Source organism: Heptranchias perlo, chromosome 3 (genome assembly GCF_035084215.1).
Source record: "Heptranchias perlo isolate sHepPer1 chromosome 3, sHepPer1.hap1, whole genome shotgun sequence".
Taxonomy (NCBI): Eukaryota; Metazoa; Chordata; class Chondrichthyes; order Hexanchiformes; family Hexanchidae; genus Heptranchias; species Heptranchias perlo.
Window position 1 is genome coordinate 118,641,417 of NC_090327.1, and position 21,139 is coordinate 118,662,555.

General features: G+C 46.5%; 1 protein-coding gene across 10 annotated transcripts in view; it reads left to right on the plus strand.

Annotated features, from left to right (window-relative positions):
• Positions 1 to 1,336: 1,336 nt before the first annotated feature.
• LOC137307128 (angiopoietin-1-like) overlaps positions 1,337 to 21,139 on the plus strand; it is a 226,557-nt gene continuing 206,754 nt past the window's right edge. For all 10 annotated transcript variants that reach the window (XM_067976496.1, XM_067976462.1, XM_067976515.1 and 7 more), the window contains exon 1: positions 1,337 to 2,139. In XM_067976496.1, coding sequence (XP_067832597.1) covers positions 1,840 to 2,139 — 300 coding nt within the window. In that variant the 5' untranslated portion in view covers positions 1,337 to 1,839. The remainder of the gene's footprint in view (positions 2,140 to 21,139) is intronic.

The following is a 21,139-nucleotide window of genomic DNA, read 5'->3' on the forward strand; positions in this document are numbered from 1 at the left end:
ATGTGTGAGAGAGAATTAGAGCGAGCGAATGTGAGAGAGATTGTGAGGGAGAGAGATTGTGAGGGAGAGAGAATGTGAGAGTGAGAGAGAGAGAGAGAATGTGCGTGTGAATGTGAGAGAGAGAATGAGAGTGAGAGAGAGAATGTGAGAGAGAGAATGTGTGAGAGAGAGTGAGAGAGGAGGGAGAGAGAATGAGACTGAGAGAAAGAATGCGAGAGAAAGAATGTGTGAGAGAGAATTAGAGCGAGCGAATGTGAGAGAGATTGTGAGGGAGAGAGAATGTGAGAGAGAATGAGAGAGAGTGAGAGAGAAAGAGAATGTGAGTGTGAATGTGAGAGAGATTGTGAGGGAGAGAGAATGTGAGAGAATGTGAGAGAGAGAATGTGAGAGAGAGAGTGAGAGAGGAGGGAGAGAATGAGAGTGAGAGAAAGAATGCGAGAGAGAATGTGTGAGAGAGAATTAGAGCGAGCGAATGTGAGAGAGAGATTGTAAGGGAGAGATTGTGAGGGAGAGAGAATGTGAGAGAGAATGAAAGAGATTGAGAGACAGAAAGAGAGAGAGAGAAGGTGAGAGAGTAAATAAGTGGGAGAGAATGTGAGAGAGAATGTAAGAGGGAATGTGAGAGAGAGAGTGTGAGAATGTGAGAGAGAGAATGAGAGAGAGAGAGAATGAGAGAGAGAGAGAATGTGAGAGAGAGAATGAGAGAGAGAGAGAATGAGGGAGAGAATAACAGAGTGATGGGATGTGAGAATGTGAAAGAGAGAATGTGAGAAAGTGAGAGAACACGAGAGACAGAGAATCAGAGAATGTGAGAGAGTAAATGTGAGAGAGAATGTGAGGGAGAGTGAGAATGTAACAGAGAGAGTGAGGGAGAGAAAATGTGAGAGGTGAGGGAGAGAGAAAATGTATGTGGAGAAAGAGATTAAGCTAGATATCCAGATCTGAAAGTGCAAAAAGCAGAGATTGACAAGTCTGTCAGCAACTGGCAGAGAGTCAAAACAAAAGTAAAGCAGCTAAATAATAAGGAATTCACTGTAATCTCCAACTGTGCTCTGCTTTTATTAAAACAGCTGGGTTCTGAACGGTTCACAGAGCCATGTAATTTATTCTAATTGTCTCCAGTAACATTGCTGTTCGCTACAACATAATATCGCAAAGCTGTGGTCGGCAGCTTCTGAACAGAGCCTCTGAAACCGAAGCTTCTTCACGTCCAAAGAAAACTCAAAGATTTCACGTCGTGGCTTATCAAAAGGGAAGCTGAAAGGTGGAGTGAAGCAGATAAGGTTTCCGGGGACTACAGGGGCTGGACTACCACACATGCTCGAGGTCATGTAAGCACTGGTTTTTTTTGTAAGATGATCCCTGTGCAACTGGGGTATCAGACATCCTTAGCATAGTGGCACACACATTCCTGTCAAAATCTCCGCCTGGGTAATGCTAGCCTCTCTCCAGGCTGAACTTGCGCTGTGTTCCTCAGTCAGGAGCAAGAGGGTAGTGCAGTTCAGGAGCGCAGTGTATGGGTGAAGGAGCTTTAATCTACAACTGACTGGGAAAGGGCTGAGTGCTTTCATTGAAGATCTGGTGCTGAAGTGAATGGGACTCTTTGAGAGAGAGAGAGAAAAACACAGACTTTCATTTATTCGCTCTTCTATATTTTAAAAGAAAACTTTTTTTTTTAACCACCTGCACGCTGTCTAAATAGAAATTAAAATTGGTTCAAGTGCTGCACTGAATTTGGAAAAAGTTCTCCGTTGCTCTGGAAGTTTTATTAGATTTCGCTGCGAAGGTCCGAGGCGAAGATAAAGGAAGGGCGAAGGAAGAAGGGAATCGGAGGCAGGGATGTGGGCGATGGATTCTCTCTCCGTGGCCCTGCTGTGCGCAGCCCTGGCCCACGCAAGCTGCAGTGGGCAAACGCGAGGGGCGGAGGGCGGCAGGAGACGTCTCAGCCGGGTCCAGCACGGCCCGTGCAGTTACACCTTCGTCCTGCCCGAGACTGAGGGGAGTTGCCGCGGGACACCCGAGCCCCACAGCACCAACGCCCTGCAGCGGGACGCGCCCCACGCCGAGCAGGATTGGCCCTCGCAGAAGATGCAGAGCCTGGAGAGCCGGTCGGACAACAACACGCAGTGGCTGCGGAAGGTAGGGTCGTTTCTGACGCACATCTCCTTTATAAGACCGGCCCTCCCCTCGCCTAGCTGGCTCACCTCCTGTTGTAAGGGGTTTGACTCGAACTGGGTACTAGGGCCACATCGGAGCCGTCAAGATCATTCCCTCTGCCGGCAGCGAAGTAAGAACTAATGTCGGAAGTCCGTGCCTTTCGTTACCTCCAGACTCGATTATTCCAATGCTCCCCTGGCCGGCCTCCCACCTTGCACCCTCCGTAAACTTGAGCTCATCCAAAACTCTGCTGCCCGTATCCTAACTCGCACCAAGTAACGTTCTCCCATCATCCCTTTGCTCGATTTTAAAATTCTCATCCTTGTTTTCAAATACCTCCATCGCCTCGCCCCTCCCTATCCCCGTAACCTCCTCCAGCCCTACAACCCTCCGAGATCTCTGCGCTCCTCCAATTCTGGCCTCTTGCACATCCCCGATTTCCATCGCTGCACCATTGGCGGCCGTGCCTTCAGCTGAGTAGGCCCTAAGCTCTGGAATTCCCTCCCTAAACCTCTCCGCTTCTCTACATCTCTCTCCTCTTTTAAGTCGCTCCATAAAACCTACCTCTTGGACCAAGCTTTTGGCCACCTGTCCTAATATCTTCTTAAGTGGCTCTGTGTCGAATTTTGTCTGATAATGCTCCTGTGAAGCACCTTGGGACGTTTTACTACGTTAAAGGTGCCATATAAATGCAAGTTATTGTTGTGTTGGATGTCTTCACGGGGCAAGTGAAAAGTGACTGCCTCTATATTGGATGCAACAGCTCGTTCCTTGGGTCAGCTTAGGTGAGCTGTAAATCTTTCTGGTGAATGGTTGGACTGGAGGTTTGCACACAGTGGTTGTGATATTCAATGATACTGGCGCCCTGTTAAGACTGGTTAATCTTGACGGAGAATTGTTGATGTTAGTCAGGGGCTCAGTCTTATCAGGGGCGAAACCGCATTCAAAATATTGCAATTGTTCTGGATATTTTAAAGTTAATCTAATAGAGATGTTTTGTTGTGAGAGCTGATCTTAAGCCAACTATGCTCCGTGATTATATATGCTATGTTAATTGTATTTTTTATAACATGCGGTGTTTGTGTTTTATGACACATGTATGTTTTGCTTGATCACACCCTAGTGCAAATTTTAGGTTGTGCACGATTTTGTGTTTTATGAATGAATATGGTTTAAATTACTTGTGCAGGTTAAAGATTGTGTTCTATTTGATTTGTAAAAAGTGTGGTGTAAATTATTTTTACATGCTAAAGATTCGGGTGCAATTTTGACATTGTGCGGTTGTGTAAAACGGGTGATAGTGAATCGGCAGCCAGTTTTACATCTCATTTCATTGACTCCAATGGAAATAAAAATGGGGAGAGATGTAAAAGGAGGTGCTGATCCACTCTCACCCGATTGACACCATCGCACAGAGTCAAAATTACCCCAGTGTCTTCTGTTTGATTTGTAAAAAGTGTGATTTAAGATACTTGTGCAGGTTAAAAGTGTGTTGAATATTCTGTGCATTGTTGTGTTTTTACACGTTTACTTGTGTAAAGGGGAAGCCTTTCCCCTCCAGAATAAGCAGGTGTTCAACGGTTGTAGTTCACTGGACCAGACACAATTGTCTTGCACAGTTAGAGTAAATATATCAAAAACCCAGTACTGCACAGTGGCTGAAGAATTGCTGTGTGTTTAGAATAGACGGGATGAATACTCTCAGCTTTGAACAGTGGTCATACAATCTGGACTCACTTCAGTTTGTAAAAGGAAAGACAGCTCGCATATAAACAAGTCTGTAAACATGGGATCAGGTCCAAGACATCATCATTGCAATAAACATAACTAGTGACACAGTTACACATATGCTTACTACACATATTATTGAACGGCTGAAGTCCTGACTGTACGAATTTTTTTGAACAAAAATGATATATCTCTTTAAGTCCCTGTGTTTGGAAGAAATGTGCGTAAACCCCCAATAGTCTTCTGTTTCTAACTGGGGACTTTATGCCATCGTAAGGTCCAGTGAGACATGTTGAGGGATGACACTCTTCAGCTGCTTTTGTGCAAGAGAAGCATGCAGAATTCATAGTATCTGTTGCAGTGGAGAACTGTCACAGTAGAAAGTCTGGGAAACTTTTGCGTTCAGTTACTTTACTTCTAGGAGTGTCAGCTTAGCACCGACAAAGGGATAGGATGCATTTCTCCGTATCCCATCGCTTCATGTAATCGAGCGCTTGGAACTGAAAGCGCACTGTTGGGGTCATTTTAACTTTGGGCGATAATGTAAAACGGAATGATATCGGATCAGCCCCTGTGTTACACACACCTCTCTGGATTTTCCTTTCAGTTAACCTAAAGTTAAGATTATCTCCACTGTTTTTTCGTAGTTCTGTACTTGGAAAAAGTAAAGTCGAAATAACTGTTCCATATAGATGAGTCCCTGCCCCACAGGAACAGTCCAAACCGAATGCCACCCCATCCCTCTTACTCCAACTAAACCTGCGGCCAAAGTTTGACCCAGCTCTGTCAGTCAGAACCTCCACTCGAATTGCACAACTGTCCAATGGTGCTCAACATATGTTACTGCGTGTTATCTGTAACGTAGCACGTATTCTGTACCATACAGAAAAGGATATAGAGGCACTGGAGAAGGTGCAAAAAGGATGATACCGGAACTGAGAGGTTATACCTATCAGGAAAGATTGAACAGGCTGGGGCTATAGAAAAGAGAAAGCTGAGGGATGACCTAATAAGAGGGCTTTAAGATTATGGAGGGGTTTGATAGGGTAGACGTAGAGAGGATGTTTCCACTTGTGGGGGAAACCAAAACTAGAGGTCATAAATATAAGATAGGCACTAATAAATCCAATAAGAAATTCAGGAGAAATTCCTTTACCCAGAAAGTGGTTAGAATGTGGAACTCGCTACCACAAGGAGTAGTTGAGGTGAAAAGTATAGATGCATTTAACATTCAACGCTATTACCATCACTGAATCCCTCACCATCAACATCCTGGGGGTCACCATTGACCAGAAACTTAACTGGACCGGCCATATAAATACTGTGGCTACAAGAGCAGGTCAGAGGCTGGGTATTCTGCGGCGAGTGACTCACCTCCTGACTCCCCAAAGCCTTTCCACCATCTACAAGGCACAAGTCAGGAGTGTGATGGAATACTCTCCACTTGCCTGGATGAGTGCAGCTCCAACAACACTCAAGAAGCTCGACACCATCCAGGACAAAGTAGTCCGCTTGATTGGCACCCCATCCACCACCCTAAACATTCACTCCCTTCACCACCGGTGTACTGTGGCTGCAGTGTGTACCATCCACAGGATGCACTGCAGCAACTCGCCAAGGCTTCTTCGACAGCACCTCCCAAACCCACGACCTCTACCACCTAGAAGGGCAAGGGCAGCAGGCACATGGGAACCGTACCATCTACACGTTCCCCTCCAAGTCACACACCATCCCAACTTGGAAATATATCGCCATTCCTTCATCGTCGCTGGGTCAAAATCCTGGAACTCCCTACATAACAGCACTGTGGGAGAACCTTCATCACACGGACTGCAGCGTTTCAAGAAGGCGGCTCACCACCACCTTCTCAAGGGCAATTAGGGATGGGCAATAAATGCCGGCCTTGCCAGCGACGCCCACATCCCATGAACAAATAAAAAAATAAGTATCTGAGGGAGAAAGGAATAGAAGGATATGCTGATAGGATTAGATGAAGTAAGGAGGGAGGAGGCTTGTATGGAGCATAAACACTGGCATAGTCCAGTTGGGTTGAATGGCCTGTTTCTGTGCTGTAAATTCCATGTAATTCACTGTAAAACCATGACATGAGAATGTAAGCAAAAACGTGCAATACTCATCAAAGTATAAAATGAGCCATTATCGGCCGGAGTCTGAGATGAAAGCCCCGACTTTACTTGGAGCGGGCGGCTGCTGATTCCGGCTCCAAAATCCCCCCTGACCTCAGTTGCATGAGGCCCGGGTGATTTTATACTCTTGGCTCATTTACCCCCCCCTCCCCAACCCTCTCCCCCCGGGTCAATTCCCCACCCAAAACTGGCAGGAAGCAGCAGCTAACTGGTGGGCGGGACCGAAGGGATGGTCTTCCACACTCAGGTAAGTCGCAAATGTCACTCCATTATTTAAGACCCGAGGGACGGAGAAACCAGGAAAGTACAGACCTGTTGGTTTAACGTCAGTTGTGGGGAACTTACTGGAATCTATCATCAGGGGCAGAGGGACTGAGTGTTTGAATGAGTATGAGCTGATCAAAGAGTCAGCATGGATGTGTGCAGGGTGGATCATCTCTGACTAATCTAGTTGAATTTTTTTGAGGAGGTCACTCACAAGGTGGATAGGGGAGTGTCTGTGGATGTTTCTATATGGACGTTCAGAAGGCATTCGATTTGAAATTATTGGCAAAAATGAAAATGCATGGAATTGGAGGTGACCTTGTGACCAGGATTGACAATTGGTTGGGAGGTAAGAGACAGAGAGTCGGGATAAAGGGAATGTACTCTGATTGGTGGAATGTGACAAGTGCTGTTCCCCAGGGATCTGTATTGGGACGTCAGCTTTTCACCGTGTACATTAATCACTTGGATGAAGGAATAGAGAGTTGTACATCCCAAGTTTGCAGATGACACTAAGTTAGGAGGCGCAGTAAGTTGGGTAGATTGGAGCAGGAAGTTACAAAGGGTCATAGACAGATTAAGAGGGGGTAATTTTGACTTTGGGTGACAGTGTAAAATGAGCGATAGCGGATCAGTCGTCTGTTATACGTCTCTCCTGATTTTCAATTACATTGAATTCAAAATTACCCCCAGTGAGTGAGCAAATCCGTGGCAGATGGAGTTCTATGCGGAGAAGTGTGAGGTCATCTACTTTGGATCTAAGAAAGACAAATCGGAATATTTTCTAAATGGTGAGACTAAAAACTGTGGAGGAGCAAAGGGATTTGGGTGTCCAGGTGCACAAATCAGTAAAAGCTAGCACACAGGTACAAAAGGTAATCCAAAAGGCTAGTGGAATGCTGGCCTCTATCTCAAGGGAGTTGGAATACAAAGGGGAGGAAGTGATGCTTCCGTTGTACAGAGCCTTGGTCACATCCCATCTGGAGTACTGGGTTCAGTTCTGGGCACCGCACCACAGAAAGGATATATTGGCCTTGGAGGGAGTGCAGTGAAGATTCACGAGAATGATACTGGGGCTTAAAGGGTTAAATTATGAGGACAGATTGCATAAACTTGGGTTGTATTTCCTTGAGTTTAGAAGATTAAGGGTGTTCTAACTGACGGTGTTTAAAATGATAAAAGGATTTGATATCGTAGATACAGAGAAACTATTTCCTCCGGTGGGGGAATCTAGAACAAGGGGGCATAATATTAAAATTAGAGCCAGACTTGTGTGTATGTGTGTACTTGTGTGAGTATGTGTATTTGTGTATGTGTGTAATTGTGTGAGTATGTGTGTTTGTGTATGTGTGTACTTGTGTGAGTATGTGTGTTTGTGTATGTGTGTACTTGTGTGAGTATGTGTGTTTGTGTATGTGTGTACTTGTGTGAGTATGTGTGTTTGTGTATGTGTGTACTTGTGTGAGTATGTGTGTTTGTGTATGTGTGTACTTGTGTGAGTATGTGTGTTTGTGTATGTGTGTACTTGTGTGAGTATGTGTGTTTGTGTATGTGTGTACTTGTGTGAGTATGTGTGTTTGTGTGTATGTGTGTACTTGTGTGAGTATGTGTGTTTGTGTATGTGTGTAATTGTGTGAGTATGTGTGTTTGTGTATGTGTGTACTTGTGTGAGTATGTGTGTTTGTGTATGTGTGTACTTGTGTGAGTATGTGTGTTTGTGTATGTGTGTACTTGTGTGAGTATGTGTGTTTGTGTATGTGTGTACTTGTGTGAGTATGTGTGTTTGTGTATGTGTGTACTTGTGTGAGTATGTGTGTTTGTGTGAGTATGTGTGTTTGTGTGTATGTGTGTACTTGTGTGAGTATGTGTGTTTGTGTGTGTGTGTGTACTTGTGTGAGTATGTGTGTTTGTGTGTATGTGTGTACTTGTGTGAGTATGTGTGTTTGTGTGCACTTTAAGAACAATTTGAACTAGTTCTCTTTCATAATTATTGGAGTATTGGAGCCAGGGGAGTGATTGTCCAGTTACTCTTCCAGTTCATTCCTGACTCCTTTAGGCAGGTGATTTTCTTCAGTGCTAAGTTATTCCCCTTGGACACGATTGTTCCACATTAATGAATTATAGAAACTGCACATTACCATTAGACACAGGAGATGAGACGGAAATACTCGGCCTGTTAATAGAAAGACAGCATGATATAGGACTTGCTGCTGGATTGAGCTTAGACAGAAGATTATACATCTCAAATACTGTTAAACCAAATATTTCACACCTTTGACATCTCCGCTGTTTTTCACACTTCCAGGTGGAGGGGGGCGGGGGGGGGGTGTGCAGGTGTGGTGGGGGGGAGTGCAGGAGTGGTGGGGGGGTGCAGGTGTGGTGGGGGGGGTGCGGGGGTGTGCAGGTGTGGTGGGGGGGGTGCAGGAGTGGTGGGGGGGTGCAGGTGTGGTGGGGGGGGTGCGGGGGTGTGCAGGTGTGGTGGGGGGGGTGCAGGTGTGGTGGGGGGTGTGCAGGTGTGGTGGGGGGGTGTGCAGGAGTGGTGGGGGGGGTGCAGGTGTGGTGGGGGGGGTGCAGGTGTGGTGGGGGGGGTGCAGGTGTGGTGGGGGGGTTGCAGGAGTGGTGGGGGGGTTTGCAGGAGTGGTGGGGGTGTGTGCAGGAGTGGTGGGGGTATGTGCAGGTGTGGTGGGGGTGTGTGCAGGTGTGGTGGGGGGGTGTGTGCAGGTGTGGTGGGGGGGTGTGCAGGTGTGGTGGGGGGTGTGTGCAGGTGTGGTGGGGGTGTGTGCAGGTGTGGTGGGGGGGTGTGTGCAGGTGTGGTGGGGGGGTGTGTGCAGGTGTGGTGGGGGTGTGTGCAGGTGTGGTGGGGGGGTGTGTGCAGGAGTGGTGGGGGTGTGTGCAGGTGTGGTGGGGGGGTGTGTGCAGGTGTGGTGGGGGGGTGTGTGCAGGTGTGGTAGGGGGGTGTGCAGGTGTGGTGGGGGGGCTGTGCAGGTGTGGTAGGGGGGTGTGCAGGTGTGGTGGGGGGTGTGCAGGAGTGGTAGGGGGGTGTGCAGGTGTGGTAGGGGGGTGTGCAGGTGTGGTAGGGGGGTGTGCAGGTGTGGTGGGGGGGTGTGCAGGTGTGGTGGGGGGTGTGCAGGTGTGGTGGGGGGGGTGTGCAGGTGTGGTGGGGGGTGTGCAGGTGTGGTAGGGGGGTGTGCAGGTGTGGTAGGGGGGTGTGCAGGTGTGGTGGGGGGGTGTGCAGGTGTGGTGGGGGGTGTGCAGGTGTGGTGGGGGGGTGTGCAGGTGTGGTGGGGGGGTGTGCAGGTGTGGTGGGGGGGTGTGCAGGTGTGGTGGGGGGGGTGTGCAGGTGTGGTGGGGGGGGTGTGCAGGTGTGGTGGGGGGGTGTGTGCAGGTGTGGTGGGGGGGTGTGTGCAGGTGTGGTGGGGGGGTGTGCAGGTGTGGTGGGGGGGTGTGTGCAGGTGTGGTGGGGGGGTGTGCAGGTGTGGTGGGGGGGTGTGCAGGTGTGGTGGGGGGGTGTTGTAATGTGAGGCCATTTAAATCCTACATTCCGCAGCCAGTAGAATTTTACAGTGGATGATTAAACCTGTCCTCGATGGTACAATTTGTTTTATACTTTCGGGGGTGAATCTTGCTGGAAAACTAATGGCGTGTTAACGCCGCACACCGTTATTAATGTGCAAATCAGCCAGCGAGTTCAGGGGATGAAGAGATACGCCGTGAGTTGTGAATCTCCAGAACTTGCTGCTCGATTTACTCCGCTCCTCCGTTTCACACAAACGGCATCTCACCCTCAACCTCCCCGTCAGTTTTAAGAACTTGCTGGATTGGTGCATTAATTCCCTAGTAAACTTGCTGCAGAAAATTCGGGCTCATAATTAATAGTGTAAGTACCCTTTTTAACAATGTGATAATTGTTAATGTAATGCCAATCAATCTTTCCGGCCCAGAAAGGGAACAATTTAAACTGTTCAATCTCATTCCTTCAGGTAGTAAGTTCTTAGAGATTTTTAAAATTTCAAATTTTAATTTTTTTTCTTACTTTTCCTTTCTGTCTCTTTTTCCTCTCTCTCTTAATCCAATCTTTCTTTCCCTCTCTTTATTTCTCTTTCTGTACCTGATTTGACTCAAAATCACCGTTTCCTTCTCCCTCGTTCCTCTCCTGTTCACCAGGAAGTGACACCCGTGTCCGTGCAAAGATATGAAAAGTTCCTCATGTGTGTTTGTCTATCTCCTGGTCACCAAGAGTGGTGGGTGAGTGGTTGTATCTGCAGCAATAGGTCAAAGAAATCTGGGAATTCTAAAAATCTGAGATAAGAATGCACAACAGTTCAGCCAGTACCTGCGAACAGAATGATAAGTTAATGCTTCAGGTGGGATTTCTCAGCGGAGCTGACACTTGTGGCTGATGACAGTACAGTAACAAAAAAGGAAACGAATCTTAGGACTGAAAAAAATCTAGGCAGCTGATAGTCCTGTGAGTGAGTGTGAGTGTGTGTGTCAGTGTGTGCGAATGTGTGGGTGTGAACGTGTGAGTGAGTGTGTGTCCATGTGTGTGAGTGTGCAAGTGAGTGTGTGAATGAGTGTGAGTGTGAGTGCATGTAAGCAGGTGTGTGAGTGTGCGAGTGAGTGTGTGATTGAGTGTATATGTGAGTAAGTGTCTGAGTGAGTGTGTTGAGTGTGTATGTGTGTGTGTGTGAGTGAGTGTCTGAGTGAGTGTGAGAGTGCAAGTGTGTGTCTGGCCTAGAAATCGGCAGGCCAGGATCGATTCCTGCTCTGGAATGGGTAGGCCTGAAGCCCACCTGATATTTGCAGGGCTACGGGGAAAGAGCGGGGAAGTGGGACTAATTGGACAGCTCTTTCAAAGTGCTAGCACAGGCACGATGGGCCGAATGGCCTCCTCTTGTGCTGTCTCATTCTATGATTCTATGAATTCGAATGAAACAGGAGCCCTCATTCCTTACTGGAATACTTGACAGAATCACGGTCATGTGTTACTGATTAGCTCCGCGATTCAGCCCTTTCAAACATTTATACACTCATTAGCGAGCAACATCTTTCATTGTTCTCTGAACTTTTCACTCGGGAAAAAAAGAAAGGGACCTGCTGAAAAGTTACCCCTAAGACCATTATAAGGCCCTCTGGAATGAACAAGGAGCTGGTCGACGGGGGAACAGGTCACAAAAGAACCAGAGGCGTCAGGGACGATGGAGGAACGGTGCAGCATTAGAGACGGGCCAATAAATATATTATTACTTGCAGGCGTAGGGTGAAATTATTCCTGTCATTAATTTTAATGGATGTGAGCACAAAATGGAGCCCCTTCTACTAGTTACCAGTGAGTTACAGTGTTTTGTTTCTCAGCCTGCCAAATCATAAAATGTAATTTTCCCCGGATTAGTCGACAAGTACTGAAGGATTTGTGATACACTTTGCCCCAAATTAAAATAATAAGATGACCACTTATGCTTCAGTTAAAAAAAACAAAATTGCTCTGTGGCTTGAGAGATTTTTCTAATTTCATTTTAGAAGTGAACAAAGAAAGAATTATTGCACAGATAATCGCAAATTGGTACCGATTTTGAAATGCCTGGAAGAGGCTGGGTACTTGCTGTGGCTCAGTGGACAGCACTCGTGCCTCTGATGTTAGAAGGTTATAGGTTCATCGTCCCACTGCAGAGATTTACTCCCATATTCTAGGCTGACACTCCTAGTGCAGTCCTGAGGGGGCGCTGTCTTTCCAGATGAGATGTTATAACCGAGGCCCTGTCTGCCCCTCTCAAGTTGGATGTAAAAGATCCCATGGCACTATTTCGAAGAAGAGCAGGGGAGTTCTCCCCAGTGTCCTGGCCAATGTTTATCCCTCAACCAAAAAACAGACAATATGCTCATTTATCTCATTGCTGTTTGTGGAAATTGGCTGTCACATTTCCTACATTACAACAGTGACTACACTTCAAAAAGTACTTCATTGGCTGTAAAGTGCTTTGGGACGTCCTGAGGTCATGAATGGACGCTGTAGAAAAGCAAGCCTTTTTTCCCAATCGTGATACTGTCACCCCCAAGTTGTCGGCTGGTCCTTGCTCAGGGGAGTAGAACAAGATATCCCAATTTCCCAAGAGATATTTCCCATTGTGCCTACAGGGACACAGAACACATGGTACATTCGGATAGAGTTACAGAGCAGTTTCTCCCGTCTATCTATGAATAGCAGAAATGTTTTTAAAGTACCGTATAATATACGTCATACTGGCAGCAAGCTGCACCACCAGCTTCATTCTTGGAAAAACAAATGAAATCTAAGCATGCGGGATAGACATTGCCAATACTTTGACTGTATTCGCTCAAAAGGAAAATATTGCAGATGCTGGAGATTTGAATTCTCTCATCAGTTATTATTTGCCCCGTGACACGATTATCAAGTGGAAATGATCAAAAACTCGCACTTGCAGTGCAGAAATGTTGAGGAAATCAACCAGTGCCCTCTCTTCGGGTCCAATTCTGGCTTCTTGTGCAGCCCCGATTTCCATCGCTCCACCATTGGCGGCCGTGCCTTCAGCTACCTAGGCCCTAAGCTCTGGAATTCCCTCCCTAAACCTCTCCACCTCTCTCTCCTCCTTTAAGATGCTCCTTAAAACCTACCTCTTTGACCAAGCTTTTGTTCACCTCCTAATATCTCCTTGTGTGGCTTGGTGTCAATTTTTCTCTGATAACGATCCTGTGAAGTGCCTTAGGACGTTTTACTACGTTAAAGGTGCTATATAAATGCAAGTAGTAGTAGTAATAGTGGTAGTAGTAGTAGTAATAGTAGTAGTTGTTGTTGTAATGTCACAATTTCAATCATTTCTCTTGCAACATGCTAAGGAGAAGCTGCTTAATAAAGTGTGTAATTGATGATTTGGAGAGTGTCAAATCTGTGTCAGACTGATACTGTGTCGGATCATCACAGGGATCCTTAATGATGGAGGTAATGCAATATATATATTTTTAAAACTTTCAATATTCAGGAAAATGTCACCACTGGGCTGAAATGATTACTTCATGTGTAAAATCTCCACAGTCCTATAGCAATGTAATCTCACTGTGTGCAATAAGGCACCTTCACAGTGTCATAGCCACGGACCTGCAGTCTTGTAATACTTCAAAAGAAGTCATGTGACAGGTTAAACCGAGGCCCCATCTGCCCTCTCAGGTGGCCCTAAAAGATCCCATGGGCATTATTTCAAAGAAGAGCGGGGGAGTTCTCCCCGGTATCCTGGCTAATATTTATCCTTCAACCAATATCACGAAAACAGATTATCTGGTCGTTATCACATTGCTGTTTGTGGGAGCTTGCTGTGCGCAAATTGGCTGCTGCGTTTCCTTCATTACAATAGTGACTGCACTTCAAAAATGACTTAGTTGGCTGTAAAGCTCTTTGGGACGTCCCGAGTTTGTGAAAAGCGCTATATAAATGCAAGTTTCTTTCTTTCTAACCGTAGGCAGCTAGCCAAGAGCAATTCACGACCAAGAAATTTAGCACAGTATCCCCGGGGAGTAATTTGCAAACGATCCCAGTGGATTGAAGCTTAAACAAATCTCACTGATCCCCTGACCAAACAAATGAGTTTAAAACGGTAATTCCAATAATAATGAATTGCGTAGCTCGGTAATTGAAGCAAGGACTGAAAGAGCTGATAATTTCTGACGGACCGCTGCTAATCCACCAAAATTGCCGAACTTTCTCTGAACTGGAAATGGTCCCCATTTTGACTCCATTTCCAGCTATTGCAGCTATCTCAGTTCCCCGATCCACTCTTGGCATCAAGTAGGTCCATGTGGCCTGTGGTCTGACATAAACAGTGACATTTTCATAATTACCATTATAGAGGCATGGGATCAGCTTAATGCTGCACAGGCCCCACACCATTGTTACTGGATTAATCATTGGAGAGCTGAGGTACTTTGTCTGAGTGCATGTTTTGCATCAGAATATGTTATTATTGGACAACGAGCAAAGGCAATCCTGCACAGCCCATAGGATTGGTCAACCATCAGAATCTAAATTAGCTACATTTGGAGTTGATTGGTGATTAATTGCCCGACTAATTGTTGTACTATCAGAATAATTAGGTTGACTATTTCTGGGCCATGAGGATGTGGAATTATTTGCTCTGTGGCTTTGTGAGGTGAATGCCATGGTTCAGACATGTCTCACATTACTTCCATAAATGTGATGCACAATTGTTACCAGACTGCCAATGAATTCATCCCCTGTCCACCAGACTATCAGTGAATACTGGCATCACTGTGTCAGTCAATGAGTTGGATACGGCAGGAATTACAGCAAACAGTCTAATTTACAGCAAACAGAGTCTATTTAAACAGAGTCACTATTCACTACAGCAAACAGAACTCATGATTGAAACTGCAGTAAAGTCTCCCGATAAAAGCAGGATTATTTCTCCAGCAAAATTCAGTGAGTGGAGGATAGTTAAATAATACAAATTATGTGCATAAAAATCAATCCCAGTCACTTACAGCAGTGCGGTCTCTGGGCGTGATTGATGGGTGGAAATTGCCCAATCATCTCCGTTCTGGCCGGGAATTGTGGTGACACATTATGCAGCCATAAAACCCCACCCACTACACTCTCGCTGAATACAGCACTCCTTTACGAGGCTGTCAGGGGGACTATGAACCTCCCCCAACACCATCAGTACCTTTCATCACATGCATGCTCTGTCACCAGTATGTTGGAAAGTGTAAAGATCCTGCCTGATTGCCCGTGCAAGTCAAAGCTACTGCTGGAGAATATAGAGTGAGCAGTGATAGCCTCTCCGCACAGGACACATAAGGAGATATTAGGACAGGTGACCAAAAGCTTGGTCAAAGAGGTTGGTTTTGAGGAGCGTCTTAAAGGAGGAGAGGTAGAGTTGCGGAAAGGTTGAGGGAGGGATTTCCAGAGCTTAGGGCCTAGGCAGCTGAAGGCACGGCCGCCAATGGTGGAACGAAGGAAATTGAGGATGCGCAAGAGGCCAGAATTGGAGGAATGCAAAGATCTTGGAGGGTCGTAGAGCTGAAAGAGGTTACAGAGATGGGGAGGGGAGAGGCCATGGCATTGGTTTCCCTCCAGTACTTCGCCCAAGTGTCCACACTCCTTCTGTGTGAGCCTACACACTGAAACCCTGATTTTAACTCGGGAGGTGGGGCGGGGGAGAGGGGCAGAGAGTGCAGGAAACGCCCAATGTGGTGCCCCCATGAAGGCCGTTTTAACTCCTGGGCCTCACTACCACGTAGGAGGACTGATTCCCGCCCAAACCCGGTGGCAGGAGGCTGTGGTTGGGGACCTGAGGGAACGGTCCCTGACACTAAGGTAAGTGGTGGGGGGATGGTGTCGGGAGTGGACCACAATTGGGGGAGGGAAGGCCCAAGGTTTCCTTGACTTCAATGGGAAAGAAAATCAGGCGAGGTGTAAATCGGGCGGGTGTAAACCGGGTGGAGTATAAATCGGGCGGGTGTAAATCAGGTGGGTGTAAACCGGGTGGAGTGTAAATTGAGCTAGTGTAAATTGAGCTGGTGTAAATCGGGCGGGGTGTAAATCGGGCGGGGTGTAAATCGGGCGGGGTGTAAATCGGGCGGGGTGTAAATCGGGCGGGGTGTAAATCGGGCGGGGTGTAAATCGGGCGGAATATAAATCGGGTGGGTGTATATTGGGTAGAGTGTAAATCGGGCGAGGTGTAAATCGGGCGGGGTGTAAATCGGGCGGGGTGTAAATCGGGCGGAGTGTAAATCGGGCGGAGTGTAAATCGGGCAGGGTGTAAATCGGGCGGAGTACAAATCGGGCGGGTGTAAATCAGGCTGGGTGTAAATCGGGCAGAGTATAAATCGGGCGGGTGTAAATCGGGCTGGGTGTAAATCGGGCTGGGTGTAAATCGGGCGGAGTATAAATCAGCAGATGTAAATCGGGCGGAGTGTAAATCGGGCAGAGTATAAATCGGGCGGGTGTAAATCGGGCGGGTGTAAATCGGGCAGAGTATAAATCGGGCGGGGTGTAAATCGGGCGGGTGTAAATCGGGCGGGATGTAATTTGGGCAGAGTACAAATCGGGCGGGTGTAAATCGGGCTGGGTGTAAATCGGGCAGAGTATAAATCGGGCGGGTGTAAATCGGGCTGGGTGTAAATCGGGCGGAGTATAAATCAGCGGATGTAAATCGGGCGGAGTATAAATCGGGCGGGTGTTATTCGGGTGGTGTGTAAATCGGGTGGAGTATAAATCGGGTGGAGTGTAAATCGGGTGGAGTGTAAATCAAGCGAGTGTAAATCAAACGGGTGTAAATCGGGTGGAGTGTAAATCGAGCTAGTGTTATTCGGGCGGGGTGTAAATCGGGCGGGTGTAAATCGGGTGGAGTGTAAATCGAGCTAGTGTTATTCGGGCGGGGTGTAAATCGGGCGGGTGTAAATCGGGCGGAGTGTAAATCGAGCGAGTGTTATTCGGGTGGGTGTAAATCATAAGAACATAAGAACATAAGAAATAAGAGCAGGAGTAGGCCAATCGGCCCCTCGAGCCTGCTCCACCATTCAATAAGATCATGGCTGATCTGGTCCTAACCTCAAATCTAAAATCATGTCCAATTTCCTGCCCGCTCCCCGTAACCCCTAATTCCCTTTACTTCTAGGAAACTGTCTATTTCTGTTTTAAATTTATTTAATGATGTAGCCTCCACAGCTTCCTGGGGCAGCAAATTCCACAGACCTACCACCCTCTGAGTGAAGAAGTTTCTCCTCATCTCAGTTTTGAAAGAGCAGCCCCTTATTCTAAGATTATGCCCCCTAGTTCTAGTTTCACCCATCCTTGGGAACATCCTTACCGCATCCACCCAATCAAGCCCCTTCACAATCTTATATGTTTCAATAAGATCGCCTCTCATTCTTCTGAACTCCAATGAGTAGAGTCCCAATCTACTCAACCTCTCCTCATATGTCCGCCCCCTCATCCCCGGGATTAACCGAGTGAACCTTCTTTGTACTGCCTCGAGAGCAAGTATGTCTTTTCTTAAGTATGGACACCAAAACTGTATGCAGTATTCCAGGTGCGATCTCACCAATACCTTATATAACTGCAGCAATACCTCCCTGTTTTTATATTCTATCCCCCTAGCAATAAACGCCAACATTCCGTTGGCCTTCTTGATCACCTGCTGCACCTGCATACTAACCTTTTGATTTTCTTGCACTAGGACCCCCAGATCCCTTTGTACTGCAGTACTTCCCAGTTTCTCGCCATTGAGATAATAACTTGCTCTCCGATTTTTCCTGCCAAAGTGCATAACCTCACATTTTCCAACATTGTATTGCATCTGCCAAATCTCCGCCCACTCACCCAGCCTGTCTATATCCCCTTGTAGGTTTTTTATGTCCTCCTCACTCTCTACTTTCCCTCCCATCTTTGTATCATCTGCAAACTTTGATATGTTACACTCGGTCCCCTCCTCCAAATCGTTAATATAGATTGTAAAGAGTTGGGGACCCAGCACCGACCCCTGCGGAACACCACTGGCTACTGGTTGCCAGTCCGAGAATGTACCATTTATCCCAACTCTCTGCTTCCTGTTAGATAACCAATCCTCCACCCATGCCAGAATATTACCCCCAATCCAGTGAATCTTTATCTTGAGCAATAATCTTTTATGTGGCACCTTGTCGAATGCCTTCTGGAAGTCTAAATACACTACGTCCACTGGTTCCCCTTTATCCACCCTGTACGTTATGTCCTCAAAGAACTCAAGCAAATTTGTCAGACATGACTTCCCCTTCGTAAAGCCATGCTGACTTTGTCCTATTAAATTATGTTTATCCAAATGTTCCGCTACTGTCTCCTTAATAATAGACTCCAAAATTTTACCCACCACAGATGTTAGGCTAACTGGTCTATAATTTCCAGCCTTCTGCCTACTACCCTTTTTAAATATCGATCTAGTGTTATTCGGTCGGGGCGTAAATCGGTCGGGGCGTAAATCAGGCGGGGCGTAAATCGGGCGGGGCGTAAATCGGGCGGGGTGTAAATTGGGTGGGTGTAAATTGGGCTGTCGATTCGCTGTTGACTATTACGTGTTACTGCCCGAGACCAATTTCACCCCCAGTGACCCTTACTGCCCTCAGGCCAATTAGGGCTGGGCAATAATTACAGCCTCACCCACTGTCTCCCACATCCCAAGATCAACTGCTGTACATACAGAAATTGACCCTGTGAGACACCGAGGCCCCATCTTCCCTCTCAGATAAAAGATCCCACGACACTTTTCGAAGAAGAACAGGGGAGTTCTCCCTGGTGTCCTGGCCAATATTTATCTCTCAACCAACAACATTAAAACAGATGATCTGGTCATTATCGCATTGCTGTTTGTGGGAGCTTGCTGTGCGCAAATTGGCTGCCGCATTTCCTACATCATAACAATGACTACACCTCAAAAGGTACTTCATTGGCTGTAGAGCTTTGGGGTGGCCTGAAGTTGTGAAAGGCACTATAGAAATGTGGGACTGTTCCAGCATGGAGCTGCCATTAACTTGACACTAAACTACCAGCATGCCAGAGGAATCAGTGGGGGGAGAAGTGGGCATGTGACATGAATGCAGTGGAGGATGAGGTTGGGGATAAGGCACGTTGTTGGGGCAGAGAAAGAAGACCTTGCATTACACCTTAACTTAACACAACTGGTTCATTAATATCCTTGAGGGAAGGAAACCTGTCGTCCTTACCCTGCCTGGGCCTATATGTGACTCCAGTCCCACACTAATGTGGTTGACTCTTAACAGCCCTCTGAAGTGGCCTAACAAGCCACTCAGTTGTATCAAACTGCTACAGAGAATAACAAGACTATCACCACACGGACTGCAGCGGTTCAAGAAGAAGGCCCATCACCAACTTCTCAAAGGCAACCAGGGATGGGCGATAAACGCCAGCCTTGCCAACGATGCCCATATCCCAAGAATAAATTTTAAAAATACTCCTGGAAATATTTGGTGCTAGTAGCAGAATCTCAAACTGGGACAATATTGTATTCCCTTGTGCATAAAAACCACTAACCACCAGCACTCACTTTCAATTGTTCATTCCAGAACGATATAAAGACTGAAGAAAATCATAGAATCATATAGTACAGAAGGAGGCCATTCGGCCCATTGTGCCTGTGCTGGATCTTTGAAAGAGCTGTCCAATTGGTCCCACTCCCCCGCTCTTTCCCCATAACCCTGCAAATTTTCCCCCTTCAAATATTTATCAAATTCCCTTTAGAAAGTTACTATTGAATCTGCTTCAGCTGCCATTTCAGGCAGTGCATTCCAGATCAAAACATTTCTCCTCATCTCTCCTCTGGTTCTTTACCAATTACTGTAAATCTGTGTTCTCTGGTTACCGACCATCCCACCAGTGGAAACAATTTCTCCCCATCTACCCTCATCATTTTGAACACCTTATTAAATCTCCCCATAACCTTCTCTCTTCTAAGGAGAACAATTCCAGCTTCCCCAGTCTCTCTACTTAACTGAAGTCCCTCATCCCTGGTACCATTCTAGTAAATCTCCTCTGCACCCTCTCCAAGGCCTCCATCAGTTGATGCTAGATTTATTTTTAGGAAGTAGTCAATCACGTGATCACAACCTTTTGTTTACAAAGCCTGCAGTCACTCTCATAACCTAAGAAAAGAAGGTTGGTGCTTAAAATTCCACTGTTGCTTCACAATTACGTTCTCAGTTCCTACAAAACTGACAGCCAGCTCCAAATGTAATGAAACTCCTGATTTACCAAAAAGAAGAGTTGACTCTGAAAGGATTTTACTCCACTGGCTCCTTGCAAGTTTTACTAGCAATCCACAAAAGGAAAACTTTTTGTCCGATCCTAGCACTTTGGAGAGTCACGCGAAGGATTCCTATCATTAAAATATAGTTCAACTCATTGTAGAAATATTGAGGGGCAAAGATAAGGATCATAACCTACATATCCTGCCACCGAAGAACATTCAGTAGTCCCACACATCCTGGGAGGGCTGAGTGACATGCCAGCTACATGACGAATCCAAGGTCATTTGGACTCACGTGTTTTGCTGGAATGTGGATGTTGTTGCCCCTTTGGCAGAAAGTCTACTTAAAACACTTGATGAAGAATTATGACTATAAACAGCGAGTGGTGAATGATTAAACGTTTTAGACTGTTGCATATTTCTGAAAAGAGAATATTTTCATGTTGGATTCAATTAACCCTTTCCAACTCCAAAGACTAAAACAGTCCTTTGTATACAACAACAACAACTTGCATTTATATAACGCCTTTAAAGTAGTAAAACGTTCCAAAGCGTTTCTCAGGAGGGTTATCAGAAAAAATTTGACACCGAGCCACATAAGGAGATATTAGGGCAGGTTACCAAAAGCTTGGTCATAGAGGTAGGTGTTAATGAGGGTCTTAAAGGAGGAGAGAGAAGTAGAGAGGCGGAGAGGTTTAGGGAGGGAATTCCAGAGCTTAGGGCCTAGATGACTGAAGGCACGGACACCAATGGTAGGGCGACAAAAACTGGGGACATGCAAGAGGCCAGAATTGGAGAAGCGCAGAGATCCCGGAGGGTTGTAGGGCTGGAGGTGATTACAGTGGTAGGGAGAGGGCGAGGCCAGGGACGGATTTGAACACAAGGATGAGAATTTTAAAATCGAGGGTTACTGGAAGTCCAAAGGCTGTTTGAGTACAAAGTCCAAAACTTCTATGTTGTCTTCAGATTTTCTCCACTATTCCTTCCTCTTCTAAGTCTTTCCCGTCACCTCAAGACATACCATGTTCCCCAAGCAAAAGGATTGGCAGATATCTATTTTGAGGTCTTCGACAA